We start from the raw sequence: 17,750 nt of genomic DNA on the forward strand, positions 1-17,750 counted from the left end.
CAGTCTGGGAGAAAACATGTCAAATAGATGTCACATGGGCATCCCTTTAAAAAATAACAGAAAAAACATGCATGTAATTTCTTTAACGCTTTAGGAAAAAAACAGAAAACATTTAAGAATTTAGCTCATCTTTATTATCTTTATTCTCATCTTTTGATACAGCCACAAAAAAGAAAAAAAGAAGGTGTAGGGCTAAATTATGTTTTAAACATATACACGTTCACACATATGAAATCTTTAAGAAAATGTCAGAAAAGAGAAGGCATCCACACGTAATACAGTGACATACCACAAAATGCCAGTAAATGCAACCAACCATCATCATATGTAAAGAACAGGGTGATGCAAAGACACGGGCTCAACGGTGACACATAGGTGCAAACAGAAGAAATAATACCAATAGAAATGCCATCACTGATTACACAGCTAGCATGCAATGCTGAATCACTGTTGCCATTTTTTGTTGATCGCTCTGGTTTTAACAGCACAAGGCTCATTACCAAGTTATAAGAGTTTTCTTACTGGAAAATTCATTTCTGTGGCTGCAAACCTGGCTGAATTAAAAAACGAATAATAGAATACAATAATGGAAAAGGCACACTGCCAGGTTAAAAATATAACCAAGTAAATTTAAGCATTTAATCAGTGAAATACAGTACAGTGACATAAGAATAAAATATATAATTGACAGGAACAAACTTGAGTACAAAAGGCTGCAGAACAAAAGAATAGTGGTATTTGATAAAAAAAAATAGAACAGATTAAAAGCAAAAGATTGGCCTCAAACAACCAACTGACACAAATGAAAAACCATTAAATACCATTTAACTATTCGACTGATTTGAATCCTGTTATCTGCGTTAACACATTTGGTCACTGTGTTTAACCTCTGCTCCCTTAACTGCCTTTGCAATTCTATTATCCTGCAGACAAGACAGACTGTTTTAATACTAGTAGATATCTAACTTATATATGAACTTTATCATTTATAAACATTAGATCTTTAAATTATATTATTTAAAGCAACAGATTTTGAGAACTGTTTACTATTGTAAGAACTATTAAACTAATACTATGTATGTAGTTGGTGTCTAAACTAAATTTAACATGTAAAAAAAATGTAAAAAGTGACACTAGAAGTATATTTCACTTCACTGTGCAAGATTACATAATAGGTCCTGTTTTCAGCTATGCTGCTGACATCATAACTGAACTGTTAAAAAATGAGATCCCAGGGAGGGAGCCTGTGCTCGTCCGTTTGTTCAATTTTTGCATCCCAAGAACATGCATCTTAAAATACTTATGACTAAATCCACTCTAAACTATTTTTCTAAAGAATAAAACACTTGATCTTTCTTCTAATTTTGGCACAGTATGATCAAATATAGAAAGCAATAAGATGCAATTCAAAGCATGCTTGTAAATTATGAAATTTACACCACAAAATCTACAAAAGCAACATATACTGTTTTTATCTTTTTGCAGCTGCGTTATAGCCCTAGATGACTTCAAAATGCTATAAGAGTAGATTGGCTGATATAAAGCACTTTCTAGGCAGGAAAGCATCGTTAACCATGCTTGCAGGCACAATTCCTAAAAGACATTTTCAACCACCAGCCAATCCAAGTGGTGAAATGTGTGCAATGATCAGGTTGCTGATGCTTTTCACCCTACAGTACCAATCTGCCTCAGTAACAACAGCGAAACAGTTAGAATCCTTGTTGGGAAAGAAACCAACCAGTGAAGATCTTAAAATGGAAAAATCCCAGTTCTCGGTGCTACAAACAAACTTTAGGCAAGAGACAGAGAAAGGCAACTTTCTATTCACCAGGCTACTCTTTTGATCAAACTGTTCTTGTGCAAGTTATGCTGGAAATTTTAGCGTAAACATTGAGTTGGCACAAAACCCATTCTGTAGTTCACAAAAGAAAGCTACAGATAGGAGAGAGGAGCGTTAGAGATCTGGAATAATAGACGACGGAAGTTTTCTTCAGCACAGTACATTACTTCTGCACTGGATAAAGTGGACAAAGAAAAAAGGAATACTATGACATATATGCATGCAAACATACCTTTTCACAATGCACATTCTCGCACACACACCTGCGCACATGTACTAAACAAAGCCCTGTTGCAAAGGCAAAAACTGGCAGCTGAATCAATCCTGTGCTTTATGATTTGGTTCATAGTTAAACTGAGTAATGCTGCATCAGCAATCACTGTGCAGCCTTCTTGGCCCGCGTGGTGTGGCACTTCATACACAGGATCTTGCCATCCAATGGATAACAGCCATTTTCATCCGCCTCAATGGAGAGAGGACGAGCACAATCCTGCAAAGTTAATTAATGTGCATATTTATTATCACATGTAAGTGTGATTTATTTAGATTAAAAACGTTTATTTAAATGCATTACCTCGCAGCGGTAACACTTGAGATGAAAGTTCTTGTCGAGGGCCACAACTCTGACCGTTTCCTCACTGCCTGGAGCTGGAACAATGGGTTCATTGCAGCTCACACACAGAGGGGAGAAACGCCTGCAAAAGGAAGGATGAGATGGCGTTAGTTATTCACTAAATTTTCCAAATTTACAGAAAGACTGTAGAAAAGGAGTGTCAGGTATCAATAACTCTAATAGGTAGAATTAATCTGTAAATCAAAATATTACTAAAACTGAAAAGACCTCAAAAACTATACTTGGGTATCTAGCTAAGTCGTCCTTATGCTGAAAAATGACAGGTGCTGGTTAACATGTTTTGTCCCAGTTCTCCCCTGTCACACTAGTTGATATAAATTCCACTGAAAAATCTCATCACAAGAATATAAAAGAAATGTAATATTTTGTTGTAATTATTTTGGGAATCTGAGGCCACCTGTGGTAATCCTGGACACAGTAGGGGTTGTTGTTGTCATCAGTGATGAAGGGGGCCCCCTCAAGTACGCAGGAGCAGGTGCTGCAACGGAAACAGTGGGCATGGAAACACTGTCCCACAGCCTTCAGCACACGATCTGTAATCCTCTCCCCACATCGGCAACACACAGCCAGAGAACTCTGAGGAACAAATTAAAAGTATGAATTAAAAGTAGTTCATAATTATGCAGTTGATAAAAACACTTGAAAATTACATTGAATTTACTGTGTGTGTAGCACTTGCTACACAGATTAAATAAGCCCTGTATACTATCAAAATAAATAATAATAATAAAAAAAATCATCTGTTTCCTCACCATATAACAATCCTCACACTGTGGTGAGCCATCCCTGTCATAGAACTGCATGCCCTGCAGGGGGCGATGGCAGCTCATGCAACAGAAGCAGCTGGAGTGGAAAAGTTTATCCATGGCCTTTACAGCTGGCTGAGTACGGGAGAGAGCCTCACCACACTTCCCACAAACCTCTGAAGAAATTAAGAAAAGACGAAGATGTGAAATACAACAGTCTTCACAAAAACAACAACTTCAAACTGAAAAAAAAGATTTGTTTCATTCAACATTTTCAGCAAGGGAAATTAAAATGTTAGTCAGTACTTTTCCCTCCATTGTTGTTTTCCAAGAACAATTTTAACAAAAAAGATGTTGTCCTACTTTTGAAAAGGTTTTGATTCATTTATGCAAAATGCACAAATATTAAGGTACATAATGACTGTAATTACAACACTGACATCCACCATTCATCTACATTAGTAAATAGTGATAGTATAAGTTATGTTTAATTTTTCTAATTAACATGTGGAAGAGTGTGACTGTGTGAGTTGTATACTGTAGGATTTGTGTGTACATGCCAGTGAATATGAATATTTATACCTGTCGGAGGGGAGGTGATGATGGGTGGATTTGTGTCCATGTTTTTAATAAAGTCCTTGGTCATTCTCTCCAGCTCCTCCACATCCCTCATATTAAGAGGAGCACCTCCACTTTGGGTAGGAAGTGGGCCAGGAGGTGAGGGCTGTTTGCACACACAGGAAAAAACAAAACAAAAAAAAAAAAACAAAAAAAAAAACACACTGTATACATTACTGACATCTTTTTACATGCAGTATGCCTAATAGATTTTATAATTCATGATTTGTCAGATTACCTTTTATCTACTGTGCATGTTGAGAATTTACTTTTACTGGTTATATATTCAGTCATTTGTACTTCTTGTGCCTTTTCAAAATAAGAGCTAAGCTAAAAGCTGGAACATACCGTTGATGCAGGGGTGGTTTTCATTGGTTGGCTCATGGGGGAGGGTGGTGATCCCATCGTCTTCGGTTGAGGAGGAGGCACAGCAGCAGGAGGGTTTTGGTTTGCATTTACCTGACTCCCAAAGGGGGGAATCTTTATGTGATTTGGGGCTGGGGCAGCAGCCGTGTTACTTTGTGGAGTAGGAGGTGCAGGCGGGGCTGCAGGAGGTGGAGGGAATGAGCTGCTGGCTGTGGGAGGCGAAGGTTTTGGTGCACTGTTGATCGGCGTGGCTGTCTGGTTCAGGTTCTGGTTGAGTTTTTGTGCCAGTGAGAGAGATGATGTTGTTGTTGTTCTCCCTCCAAAACTGGACTTGGGAGCCACAGCTGGGGTCTTTGTGGATGGATGAACATCTGAAGCTGAATTGTGATTGGCTTGCCGGTTTGTTCTGGCTTTAAGTTCTTCAGCCCAAGGTGCAGGTGGAGGGCGGTCTCCCATCTCAGGTGGTGGGAGGAAGGAGAGTGCTGGTTTGGGAGCAGTTGGGGGAGGAGCAGAAGGCTTCGGTGCTGGTGCTGAAGAATACTGGTTCGGTAGCTGTGGATAAACAACAAAAAGGTATTTCCTTTCAGTCTTCAAACTAATTTAACTAAATTAATGAATTAAAAAACAGTCACACCAAAAAGAATTCTGAAAGTCTGAAATATTTATAGAAACCTTGAATTACTTTCACCAAAACCTAACAGAGGGAAGTCAGGTTTTAGTGTATATCATCACATGCTTAAATGCTGCAAGCAGACACATTTATTATTTCAAATGAGGTACTTTAATCAAAGTAAACACTGGAAGTCATCCACAGTTTGAGCTTATCAGAAGTGCTTCGTCTTTCTGACATTTATTTTGCGGTTTTGAGCCAATGTTATTCTCTAATTCAGTACCTCCCAGTCAGATAAAAACACTCTCCATTTATGGCCCTCTCACTGTGCCTCTGGCAGCACACTCTGGCTCCAACACACTCCCCGCCTGCTTCAGTGTGCATCGCCTTCTCTCCCAGCAAGTGTCTCCCCTCTCAGTGTGACTCACCAACCACCTCACTTTTTGGTTTTCTCTTTCAGTCTGGTGTGCAGTGTATGCACTTCACTTATAATTAAACTTTCAACCTGAACGGATGAGTAACTTTTAGCAAACTACCATGGCATGTAACCGAACTATTTCCACAGACCAACCTTGCTTTCCCCCCCCTTTTTATCAAGTCATTCTAGTTCCATACAGCAGGATTCCTGTGAGTCAACACCGGTGGCCATTTCCCCTCATCTGTTCTTCAGCTCTATGGAAAACTTAAATCTAGATACTTGATTTTTGTTGTAATGTAATCAGCCATCAGTCTGTGCTGTTTACCTTGGGGTTGAAAGGTCCCCTAGTTTCCATCTCAGACAACAATCCAGTCAGTGAGTCGAGCTGTTTATCAAAGCTTGTCTGCTTCTCCATCAGTCTCTATCGAAGGAAGAGAGAAGAGGGAAATAATCATAAAAACATGCATTTGTACAGACAAAAAAAAAAGTTATCACAATAGAGAAAAAGATACCGTATTTTCCAGAATACAAGTTGCTCCGGAGTATAAGTCACATCAGTCATAAAATGCATCATGACAAGGAAAACATACATGTTGCACTGCACTATAAGTAGCATTTATTTAGAAATTTATTTCACAATATCTAAGACAAAGAACAAACATTTTATCTGGAAAGCCGTGGTACTTAACTAAACAACAGCACATGGAACAACAGGTTGAATATGTGTTCAGTACGTTAATGTAACACCAGGGTTTCCTCCTGGATTTTTTTAAACTGTGAGAGAGAATGTTAGTCTCCTTATTACACTTAATGAACAGCTGATTGGTGCTGAGAAAGTACGAAAATGTATACATCACACTTGGCATTTAAAGACACGTACACCTCCGCTTGCACCCTGTCCTACCTTATTATAGTCTGTAAATGTGTGCAGATATAGACTTCATGTTCATATGGATCCATTCATACAATATAATGTACATTTTAACATCTGAAAAAAAAAAAAAATCATTCTGAAGGCATGACGGTGCGTCACGATCATTTATGTAGCAGAAACCCTGAACACATTCAGCTTCATAATAGCATAAAGAACGTACCTGGGAGGCTGAATAGTTAACATAACAAGCAAGTTACAGGAAAGCAAGTTCATCAAGCTCCCAGTCTCATTCCACATCACTGAATCCACTGAATTCTTCATCCTCAATGTCGTTTCTAAACAACTCAGCCAACTGCTGCTTGATTACCTTTCTGTTTTCAGCTGAGTAATTTACTACCTGCAGTTTGTAATCTGCAGAATAGGGTTTTCTTTTTGGGTGCATTTTATTTGTGCTCAGTCTTTCTCAGTTATCTTTAAGTTATTATTTTTGTTCATTTTTTCAGTGGTGCAGGAGCAGCAAATACTGAGGTTATCGTAGAGCGCCCTCTTGTGGCTTTAGACAATAACGTTTACAGATCATGTCGGTTGGTATGAATTAGCATTTAAAAACACATTCAATTTTATATATAAGTCACAGGATCAGCCAAACTATGAAAGAAAAGAGACTTATAGTCTGGAAAATATGGCACTTGGATGAGTCAATAGAAAGATATAAAAAAGAAGAAATTATTGCAGACCATAAACATACATTAATTGTGTGTTGGGACATAAATTGCAAATGTGGAATCAAATGTCACCAAATTGTTAAAAAAAATTACAGCACATATACAATTTCATATAACAGTGTGATGGAAAAATCTGAATGAAAGGATAATGATGAACAAACACCCTAATATGAAAATGATGAATTAATGGATATTATATTTCATTCTAGTCAGATGAAAAAATATGTTTGGTCACCCTTCAATTTTATATCCATTGAGTTATATGCCAAGAAGCATTTAACATAAGCTCCTTTTTAATTTATACATGATAGACTTCTATTTTCAGGCCATTTGTGTATCTTGTATTTTTTAAGTACTCACTAAATTCTAAGTGATCGCTTTCTAGCTTAAAAAAAAAAAAATAAAGCTGGAACTAATATAGTCCAACAATAAACATCTGCACAGTAAACATTTCACTCCATGTCCAAAAAACTACTTTAGTATTAAAAATCTGCAATAATCTTGTTAGGAGCATGAAACTGGGCAGTTTACCCCAGAGTAATGCTAATATAATTTGTGGGAAAATCTCAAGACAGAATTCCCTGCATTTGCTTCGTGGACTCAGTATGGTCACATAACAATGTCCTCCAGTGTCTAAAATGATTATCAGATTATACGTTAATGCAGTTACATGCAGTGAAAGAATGACTCATGCAGACAGTCAGAGCAACTTCATCACAACTCACCTGTGGGTTTCCAGCAGAACTAGATAGACTGGTACTGGAGGCAGTGAGAGGTGGAGGTGGAGGGGGAGGTGGAGGGGGAGGAGGGATAGAGGGACAGGTGGGTGGACAGGTACTCTCCTCAGGGGGAGCTGGGAGGGGCAGGTCATCTGCCACTGGAGGTGGAGCAGGGAAGGCAGGAGGAGGGGCATCAGATGCAATGACTGCGATTTGGCATTCAGGGGGAGGTGCTGGCAAATCATCATCCAGTGGGGGAGAAGGAGGAGGGGGTGGAAAGTCTGACAAAAATAAGGAAGGGCTAGTTAAAACCCATTACAAAACAATCTTTTTACTTAAATTTTATTTTATTATCCAATTCAATGTCAGAGTGCTATTATATGTCCATACTTAATGAAACTTAAGGACTGAAACTATGTTATTGATCTTTTTAAGATGCTTAGCTGCATTTATGTCTACTGAGAAGATGAGTTACAAGGTGCTTTTCAGACCACCGGAGCCTTTTCACAATTCTCATAACTGTAGGAGGATGCGTGCTCGCTATTTTACAAAAACATCCTCAGAGCAGCTGTTTTACAGCATAAAAAAAGATAAAAATAACCTCCTGTGATTTAACGATACAGTCTCTAATATACTATCCATGTAGCTCGTAACATTAGCCTATAAAAATCTAAACAAATGTTAAGCGACAAATATTCAAACATTTAATTCAAATTTAGAAAATTTTCCATTTTTTTAATTGTCTGCTAACTTCCAGATGGCTGTTACATCACCATCACATCTCTTATCTATAATCTAAACCAAAGCAAAACTTTAGCAGAAAGTTCTGTCTAGTGGTTATCCTGATCTCTTTTTGGGGTCTAACAAAAATACTGACTGCATTTCCTCATCCACATTTGTATATGCAGAGGCACTGAGATTCATGATTTTTGCAAGCCCTGTTCTTCTGCAAACACATTCATTAAAGTGTCAAAACTCCAAAGGCTACATTAAATTCAGTTAAGATTTTTTTCATGGACTACATCATGGACGCAAACAAATGAATATTTATACACAAAACAAAAAATTAAAAGTACCATAATGGCAATCACACACACACACAAAAAAGGACTGCCTCTGCTGAAATTCACGAATAGGATAGTATAATGAATAAAACTGAACTGAAGCCATACAAATAACTCTGCATGCACTAGCATGAGAAGCACTGGGGGTGGGATAGGAAAGAGGTGCTCTCTGAGTAAGTAAAACTGAAGACAGAAACAGAGATGGTTCATAAAGTAGCTTAAATAATGCAAATACCATCACAGAGTGAAGAGGGAGGTGGAGGCAGGTCTCCCACCCGACCAATAACAGCTGTACCAAGTGGTGTTGGTGATGGAGCTGAGGGAGGGGTTTGACTTTTGGACCTTGGCGGTGCCACAGATGCAAACTTCTTTGGCTGGTTGTAGAAGGATGGGGTGGTGACTTTGAAGTTCAATGACGACGTCACCATGAATGGCTTATTGCTGCTGGAGTCCTCCATTTTGTGGATTTATCTGAGGAGAAACACAAAGAAACACAATGAACTGACAGGATCATTTTATTTCAAATATGACAGTCTATTTGAACCTAAATGTACGAAACAAGATGCAGCTGAGTTCAACAAGTCTGCAGTCAGGATTCCTTTTTACAAAACCAATGATGAAAACCAACATTTATCAGCTGACAAGTCAAAGGGGTTTGCATTCCTTGGCAACATGTCCATGTTGGGCCTTTTACTCGGGTATTAGTGGTGATGATGCATCAAGAAAAAAATTTGGACTGAGGAAGGTACAAATGGTACACTAAAAAAAAAATATATAACAGCTTTGGAGATTTTATTGCTACAGAAAAATCATGTAGACTTAAAGATTCCAGCATGCATTAACAGTAATATGCCTGATTATTGGCCTTCAATGAATTACCAAATGAAAACAGTGAAACTGCTCACATAACCTTAAAAATATAAAAAAAAGTTTGCCGAAGAGTTTTTAATCATCAACTTATTAATGTGGATAAATGTTTGATAGGTCAAGTCTCAGTAAAGTGCATCTGAATAATGAATTATTGTGACAAAGATATTCTTTAACCAGTCTGTGAATGCAGTGTTGCTTTGAACTAAATCACTTTGGCGATCAGCCTGCAGCTGAGGGCGAAGTGTGTGAAATTACCTTTAATCCGTGTGCAGAGCTGACAGTACAGAGGAGAACTCACAGATGCCAGAGACAATTTGCAATATGTAACACCTGGCTGTTTACAGTGTCATAAAGTACAGCGATAACAAGGTTTGCAAGGTTTGAATGAGACGACTTTACACAAGGGATGATCGGAAGCAGCCATCACAACATGTGTGAGGTGCGTCAAGAAAATGTTCAGTTCAAATATTTGCTTCACGCATGCTGGCGGTTAAACACATCCTGACGTTAGTGTGGTGTCTCTCGAGAGTCCACACAAAATCTCAGTACATTTCCCTGAAGACCTGTGGGCCAAAACATGACCTTTAGTCAAAAGCACAGTTGTTCTTGTGGATCACGTCTGCAGCACACGCATGTATACACATATCTGCTCACATACTTGGCTTTACAGTTGCAAATTAACAATTATATAAAAATGAAACCCACCTGGGTTTCAACTCCTTATACAGCCTTTAGATAAATGTTAAGTCATTAATCTGTAAGTGAATGAGAAACATGTGGAAACAAAGCAAAGCACATCAATATGCAGCATGTCATTTTTATGGATTTGTCATATGATATTTACTCTCTACTTTCTAATAAAGATTACCTAGAACTGATGTAATGCCTTCATAAATGTCAGTAACTATAAGAAAAAATTGGTCTACACTCATTCATTAATTCAATAACATAATCATGTGCAAAAGCAACCTTCATAGAAGAGACTAACATCAACATGCCATGTCTGAACTGCATGTAGTCACATTAATGAAAAGACAGACAGTAGCAGTTAGTCTTAATTAGTTTGGCTTTTCATAGGACTGATATATCACATCATTAGATAAAAAACACTGCCTAAAATTCCCTACACATTTCCTTTCAGTGTCTAATTCAAATGAGCAGGAATAAAACTGCAACACGATCCCTGCAGCATTTTGAGCTGTACTGCAGGTTTTTCTAACACAATTTACAGTCAAGGCATGGTTGTGAACACTTTCTCCAGGTGAAGTGAAATCACTCTGGTGTGTATGTGTTACAGAAGCTGTGAGGCACGTTAAGATAAATGTGACTCAAGTCTGAATGACTAAATGCTGCACCTTGAATACATTCATGAAGTCATTAGCATTGCATAGTTCATGTCTGAAAGGGGTTTTTATTTCACACCGAGGGTTGATGCATTTTTTTCCTTGCTCATTGAGAATACATAAATAGCCTTTTAATGTTGCAAAGATAGTAATCAATTATCAATTTAAAGAGGACAACAGGAAATATTAGTAAAAAAAAAAAAAAAAAAAAAACATATAACAAACATTGAAATAACTAAAAAAAAAGTTTTATATCAGTAATACTCTTTAAGAATAGCTTTTCAGGAAAAAAGAGAAACAAACTAAAAAGCTCTTAGCCCCGAAAGAAAGACTGTATAAACAGCTGAGAGTAAAAGTTAAACTAACTTGGAAAAGTATGAATGTTTCATTCTCATTCACTTCAAGTTGTGACAAGACAATATAAACCCTTACACCTCCTCTTGGTGGCAACTCTGGGGCTTCTTTGATGAGAAAGCAGTGTTTCTCCTTTTTATTGATGAGCTATTTTCACCAAAAGCATTATGCTCTTAATGTGCCAGCGTTTGCATTGTGTCTTGAGGTAGTGTAAGTCATGGACATATTAAAATTGTTAGCTACAGATTAATTTATCCTTGCAGTGCTATGACCAGTCCTTTTTCATAGCAGATATTTATTGCATATTTGAATGCCAGAAAAGACTAGCTGCAATATAACATGACTAAATCGGTCTACAGGACTGTCAACATTATGTGTTTGAGGTTACAGTTTTTATATAAATACAATCAATTAATTGCAGGATACATTACTTCAGCATGACAGATAGCAGAGACTGCTGCTTTTATAGAAGCTCGTTGCCCCTTTCTGTCACAGCATGTAAAGCGCAACTACATCCAGTTCAAGAGATAATAAGGTTGCATCTTGTTTTTATTCTCATCAATTAAAAGGAGTTTTTATTTGTGTTTAACAATGTTTCACGTATGACTTGCTGATCTGGGAAGTTTGTATCTGAAACGCGTGTGATGCATGCTGTCATGTCATGTTTTAAAACAGAGAAGCATATATTATCTGAAGTGCTAGTTAAAATGCTAGCATAAATTGCTATATTTGTGTCAAACCTACAGTAAGGAAAAACGGTTTCTGGTCAGTCAAGATTATTTTCTATCATCAGCGGTTGTACCAGTGAACAACACAATGCTCTCAAATGTTGTTTTTCCACTGACTTTTAAGTGCTAAGAAAACATACCTACAGAATTGTAGCTCTGTTTCAGTATTCCATTTCTTAAATAATTCAGAAAATTGCTCTGTGAATCAATAAAGGCAGATGGTGAAGCTTTACTGGAGAGGCAAAGAGTTGCTGATTGTATTGGTTCAGACACATCATTTGACCAGGCAATGGAAAAATAATTCAGTAAAAAAAGGTGGGGGGTGGGGGGTGTAAGTGCTCTATAATTTAGAAAGTACAACAGTTGGCTGCTTTTTAAGGTTGACAAAGCCCTACTTCATGTTGAATTAAGTGGACTTAATATCAACAGTCCTCTAAACACAATACTTAAATCTATTATAAAGAAGTGCTTGACAAGGAGAGTATAGACTGTGATTTGGTCTTGTAATTAAAGTACGGAAGCCTCAGACTTGAAGGGACAATAGACCTTTAATTATTCAACATGGACACCAACTTGTGGTTACGGTTTCATCTCTTCCTTGATACACTCTCCAGGGACTCAGTTGGGTGAGATCAGCTATGCACTCAGCCCCAGACAGTCTACTTCAAATCTATCCTGAAACCTGATCCTTGAGGAGAGAGAGAGAGAGAGAGAGAGAGAGAGACCCTCTATTGAGGAACATTTTTGGAAAAACAACTCAGTGACATCACCTTTTTTGCCTTTCTGCTTCTCTCTAATCATCTCTCTATGCAACTTTGCTGCTTTTCTTTGTTATTTTCGCTCACTTAATGAGAAAATGACAAGTGGTTGTGTATTCTCACAACTACAAGTAAAGATTAACGTGCTGTGGCATAACAAAGCGATTTTGATTTTCTTTTTAATCGACTCTTCTTGCCTCTCATTCAAGTTTCACCCACCGCTTGAACTGAATGACATCATCCGAAGCTGCATTTAATCATTTCTACTTTACAGCTGTGAACGGGGAAGGCTTTGTGTAGCAGAAATCACACACTGTACTCTGCAGCTTTTAAACTTTGTATAAACTCCACATTGCTGGGCATTGCTTTTTAACTAGAAAACAGGTTCTTGTTAAGGTCTGGGTACCACAGGTTTTAATATCCTTCTTGTCGCAAACTAATTTACACATACAAGAGGACGGAGGGTGAATTTAAATAGCTTAGCAACCCCAAAGGACATAACAACCAGTAGGGTTTGACTAATTTGGGGTGGTTCTATAATCACTGCCAAGGAAAACTGGGAAACTTCTTTGAGGTTAGAGATGGTGGTGCCTCAAAATTCAATCTTCATCCTAATCTTACTTTTAAAAAATAAATAAATAAAATACTACATACTTATGGGGATTGATTTTTGTACTAGTAGAAGATATTTTAGTGTTGCATTACCACTGTAAGTTCACTTTATCTTCCCAAATTATAAAAACTGTTAAGGAAAACAAAAACAAAAAAGTATTTTCTTTCAGAAAACCAGAATTTCTGACAGCATTTCCAGTCATTTCTTTTAGTATCAGTGACTAGTTTACTGTTGATGAAACTTTTCATTGTTCTGATGTTAATAGCACACCCAGTTTCTGGGAAAGCGTGTCTGGGCCAGGGGTCACTAATGCTGAGACAAACAACTCTTTTGAGTCCAGTCTTACAGGTCACTGGATAAGCATTGTGTGCCAGTGTTGTGCTCCCCCTCAGACTATAATGAGTGAGCGGGCAACATTTCAAAACTTGTAACATCAGGCACTGGACTCTGTGTCAGACTACCCCCCATTACACTAATACAGTAATGTAGGCCAAAGAAGAGTCACAAGACAGCGAAAGACTAAATAAAAGCACTAGACAAGAAGTGCTCTGAGCCAAATGCCTGCTTTGAAATAACTTGTGTGTTTTGACTCATGGGGGCTACAATTAAGTAGGATTCCTTATCACCCTAGTTAACACAGAGCCATTCATTTTTCATTTAAAGATTTTCATTTGACTCACTAATTTACAAAGCCAGCAGAACATAAGCACCATGAGTAGTTCAAGCAAGAAGATTTTCCAGCTAGGTGGTTCTTTAAAATAGTTTACTGTGGCCTTGGGTTAAGGCTCCTTGATTAGCAGAGGAATTTTACATTTACACAGAGAAATTCTGTAGTTGAACAGAAAATTCCTTCTAGCATCCCACTGACATTACATCCGTTGGTTTGTGAACTCCCCATTTGCAACCTCAAGGATTGCATTTTTGTCATCTTCATCTTGATCGTTTTAACTGGACATTGCAATATTGCAGTGGATTGGACTGAGAAACACACTATAACAGCTTTTATTGAAGTAACAAGTCAACTAAGAATCTGCATAGTTTGTCTTAAGACTTGTGTGAAAATAGACCTTTATTTGCAGCCTGGAGGAGGCAGGAGGCACCCTGACAGGATATTAGACAAAAAGCACACTTAGGGCACTTTTGCAAAGGCAGCATTTTTGAGACCCAGAGGCTTCACACTTTTATTAAATACAGTTTATGGACATTAGACTACTATCAACACTTACTAAGCATTTTATTAGACATGTGCCATTAAAGACCTCAACCTGGAGCATCAATACAGACTTCCAATAAGCAATGTCAATTCTTTACAGAATCATTATAATGCTAACAAATGTGTAACAAAGTTGCTAAATTAACATTGATTTTACTATATTAAGACTGCACAGTATGGTTGCAAAACCTCTTTATGTTTGCTAGAACTTATTTTACACTCATTCTACATAATCTAAATCAGGGGCGCCCACGTCTAATCCTCAAGATCTACAATCCTGCAACTTTTAGATGCATCCCTTCTCCAACACACCTGAATCAAATAAATGGCCCGTTACCAGGCCTCTGCAAAACTGAATGTCATGTGGATGAGGGAATTCAGCCATTTGATTTAGGTGTGTTGGAGAAGGGATCCATCTAAAAGTTGCAAGACAGTAGATCTCTAGGACCGAACTTCGGCACCCCTGATCTAAATAAAACCACAACAGCCACACCAGCAATTCTACATGCACTGCAGATGAGTCTGCACTTCTTTTTTTTTCTCCTATCTGAAAATCTGAAATAATCAGGAATTGATGTAGAGTATCTTATAAAAACAGATAAACACAGTGAATTTATCAACTAATTAAATGGTAAATGGTCTGTATTCCTATAGCGCTTTTATCCAAAGCGTCACATTCACACACACATTCACACACTGATGGCAAAAGCTGCCATGCAAGGCGCTAACCACAACCCATCAGAAGCAATTAGGGGTTTGGTGTCTTGCTCAGGGACTCCTCGACACGAGCTCTTCGGGCTGGGATCGAACCAGCAACTCTTGGGCTATAGGACGACCACTCTACCCACTGAGCCATGCTGCCCCAATCCTGCTATGAGCATATCTGATAATATACTAAATCATTACCAATTGTTTGACAAAGACCTGAACTTTATGTCAGTCATATACTGTATGTACCGTTATAATTAGCCTAATACCCAATATATATTCCTCTGCAAATACGGTATATTTCAACCAGTTTACATCACCGTTGGATAAAGCTCAGACTTATAAGCTCTATGGGCATACTCAAAAACATAAAAAAATACTGCCTCTTTTGTACATGCATTTAGATTATTCTTTCTTAGCTTGTATATTGTCTATAGCCCAAAATAATTTGTTCAAGTATTGTAAAATGACAATAAACCTTAACTAAATGGAACCTAATGCAATAATAAACAGATCTGCTATGCATTTTATTGGATTAATCTTTTGATGGCACTAGCGTCCAGGAGTGATAGAAGATACTTTTAGCTATTCCATTAATATACTGTACAAGGGAGAAGGGAGCAACACTGTGATCCACAGGCCTCACTTTAATATGGATGCAACAGAGGCGTTAAACGTACCACCTTTGAACAGATCTGTATTCATCATCAATAAACGGTGCTCCACCCATCGTGGCATCGGAACAGGTTCAACACTGACCACTGCGTGATAGCGAAAAGTCAGTCTTCACAAATAATCCAGATTGACAGTGGCAGCTGTGCTAAATTAATGCAAGGCTTTAGAATTATTCAACAAAATTCCAAGCAAAGGTTGTAAAACCAAAGACTGCTAGCAAAGCCGTTAGTGCCTGTGAAATAACTGTAACGCTTAATATGGACAGTTAGCCTACAACACGGTGGTGTTCTTTGTACGTTTAAGCATTGTTAGCATTTACTGGCTAGAAGACAAATCCATTACCAACTGAGTAACAAATGACACTCACCTGGCACCGCGGACTGATAAATTAAACCTTTTAACCGGACAGTAACGTTAGCTCCGCTCGGACCACTCACTCGCGCACACCCCTACGCTCCCCAACGTGTCAGGCTTTGGTCAAGAGGTGTTGGTGGTTAAATGCACAAACGCCCCCTGTCATCTATTTAAATTATCTTACTTCTCTATGAAGCACATAAACCCACCCAACTGCGTTGCTAGCTACCTAGCTTAGTCAACTTTTTAGCTGGACTTCCTGTTGGTGCTTCCGCATAGCCATGCTTTTAATCGAGTGTCCATCAGCCGGTTTGTCCATATCTACCAGTGAACACCACCCACTACGAGCTAAGTCTTCTTTTTTTAAATGGTTGTTTTTGATAGCCACGCTGAATGGCACGCCATAAAATTACACTCCGTCAAGTGTTCACAATAGTAACAATAAATAAATAAAAATAAAAAATCTGCACCATCATGATACAGACAAAAGACTTTAAGTTAAAAGGTAACCTGTACCAGTCTGGTCCCAGAAGACATGCCAGTTCTGACCTGATTCACAGAAGGAAAAAAGAAAAAAAAAAAGAAAACCAACTCACTTACCTTGACAATACAGCCGCAGAATGGATCTCCTTTTACTTCCCTGTCCTCTTTTTGTTCTTGTCTTGTTTCAAACTAAGTAAGAGCTATCTGTACAGCAAACTTCTCTTTCTCTCTTCCTCTCCAGCTATTAGACCCTCCCCCTGTGCTTTTCAGTCTGGAAAAGGAATGACACCATCCTTCCAAACAAGTTCTTTCTCGTTTGACTTTGGCTCAAGACTTGTGTATTACTATGTAAACAGCAACTCTCTCTCTCGTTCTCTCTGAGTTTCTGTATATTTGCTCATAAACTGTCCAGTCAGACCCCTCCTCCTCCTCCTCCTCTTCCTCCTCCCCCTGCTCTCTTTTCTCTTTGGATTCTTGCAGCATTCTTCATTCAATGACATCAACCCTGATGCCTCTCCATGTAAGGTCAGACTGGGGAATGAGGGAGCCAGAGGGAGGGAGAGATAATGGGGCTTGAGGCTTGATTAGATGCAGACTCAGAAAGCGGTCTAGGATTTGAACAAAAGGAGGGACAGTGGCTAAAGAAAGTATGTTCCACCAGGGTTGGACTCTGGAAAGTGTGCTTTTAATTACTTTCAGAAAGTTTCTAAAATCACTCGACAGATAAGGAACAGACTCTGAAGAATTTTTTTTCCTGTTTGTTACCAAGTGGGTTGCCTCATCATTATTTGTTTTTAACTAAGGAAGTAAACTCAGAGCATTTCCCTGTGAACAAAAATAACAGTTGATAACAAATTGTTACTATGGTAAATCTCCCCCAGGTTCATCCTGATAAAAAGGAAGTGGTCACCTTCAAGCTGGTGTTAATGTGACACCTCCCATCCTGTCATTAAACATGTGATCTGACATCATTTTATATCTTTCACACACACAGCTCACACTCTTGGCAACTCATGCGGTGAACACCTTCTCATTTT

General features: G+C 38.2%; 1 protein-coding gene across 2 annotated transcripts; it reads right to left on the reverse strand.

Annotated features, from left to right (window-relative positions):
• Nucleotides 1–125: 125 nt before the first annotated feature.
• zyx (zyxin) lies at nucleotides 126–17,721 on the reverse strand. Of its 2 annotated transcripts, none has more exons than XM_041987884.1 (10): nucleotides 16,831–17,721; nucleotides 8,850–9,085; nucleotides 7,557–7,831; nucleotides 5,558–5,653; nucleotides 4,187–4,756; nucleotides 3,803–3,944; nucleotides 3,227–3,396; nucleotides 2,872–3,050; nucleotides 2,415–2,535; nucleotides 126–2,330 (listed from the first exon to the last, which is right to left on the reverse strand). In XM_041987884.1, exons 2-10 carry the CDS (start codon nucleotides 9,070–9,072, stop codon nucleotides 2,217–2,219), a joined length of 1,890 nt encoding a protein of 629 aa, XP_041843818.1. In that variant the 5' UTR covers nucleotides 9,073–9,085; nucleotides 16,831–17,721; the 3' UTR covers nucleotides 126–2,216. The 2 variants fall into 2 exon arrangements, with proteins under 2 accessions (XP_041843818.1, XP_041843819.1); XM_041987885.1 differs by lacking the exon at nucleotides 16,831–17,721 and adding an exon at nucleotides 16,244–16,458.
• Between the last annotated feature and the right edge of the window lie 29 nt (nucleotides 17,722–17,750).

The sequence above is a fragment of the Melanotaenia boesemani genome, chromosome 6, assembly GCF_017639745.1.
Source record: "Melanotaenia boesemani isolate fMelBoe1 chromosome 6, fMelBoe1.pri, whole genome shotgun sequence".
Lineage (NCBI taxonomy): Eukaryota > Metazoa > Chordata > Actinopteri > Atheriniformes > Melanotaeniidae > Melanotaenia > Melanotaenia boesemani.

Bases quoted from the DNA above. Each gene is read 5' to 3' on its own strand.
- zyx (XM_041987884.1), bottom strand. From the start codon at position 9,072: ATGGAGGACTCCAGCAGCAATAAGCCATTCATGGTGACGTCGTCATTG. The intron at 3,051-3,226 runs GTGAGGAAACAG...TTTGTTCCTCAG, and splicing joins AGTGTGAGGATTGTTATATG to AGTTCTCTGGCTGTGTGTTG. The intron at 2,536-2,871 runs GTGGCCTCAGAT...TTCCTTTTGCAG, and splicing joins TGTGTCCAGGATTACCACAG to GCGTTTCTCCCCTCTGTGTG.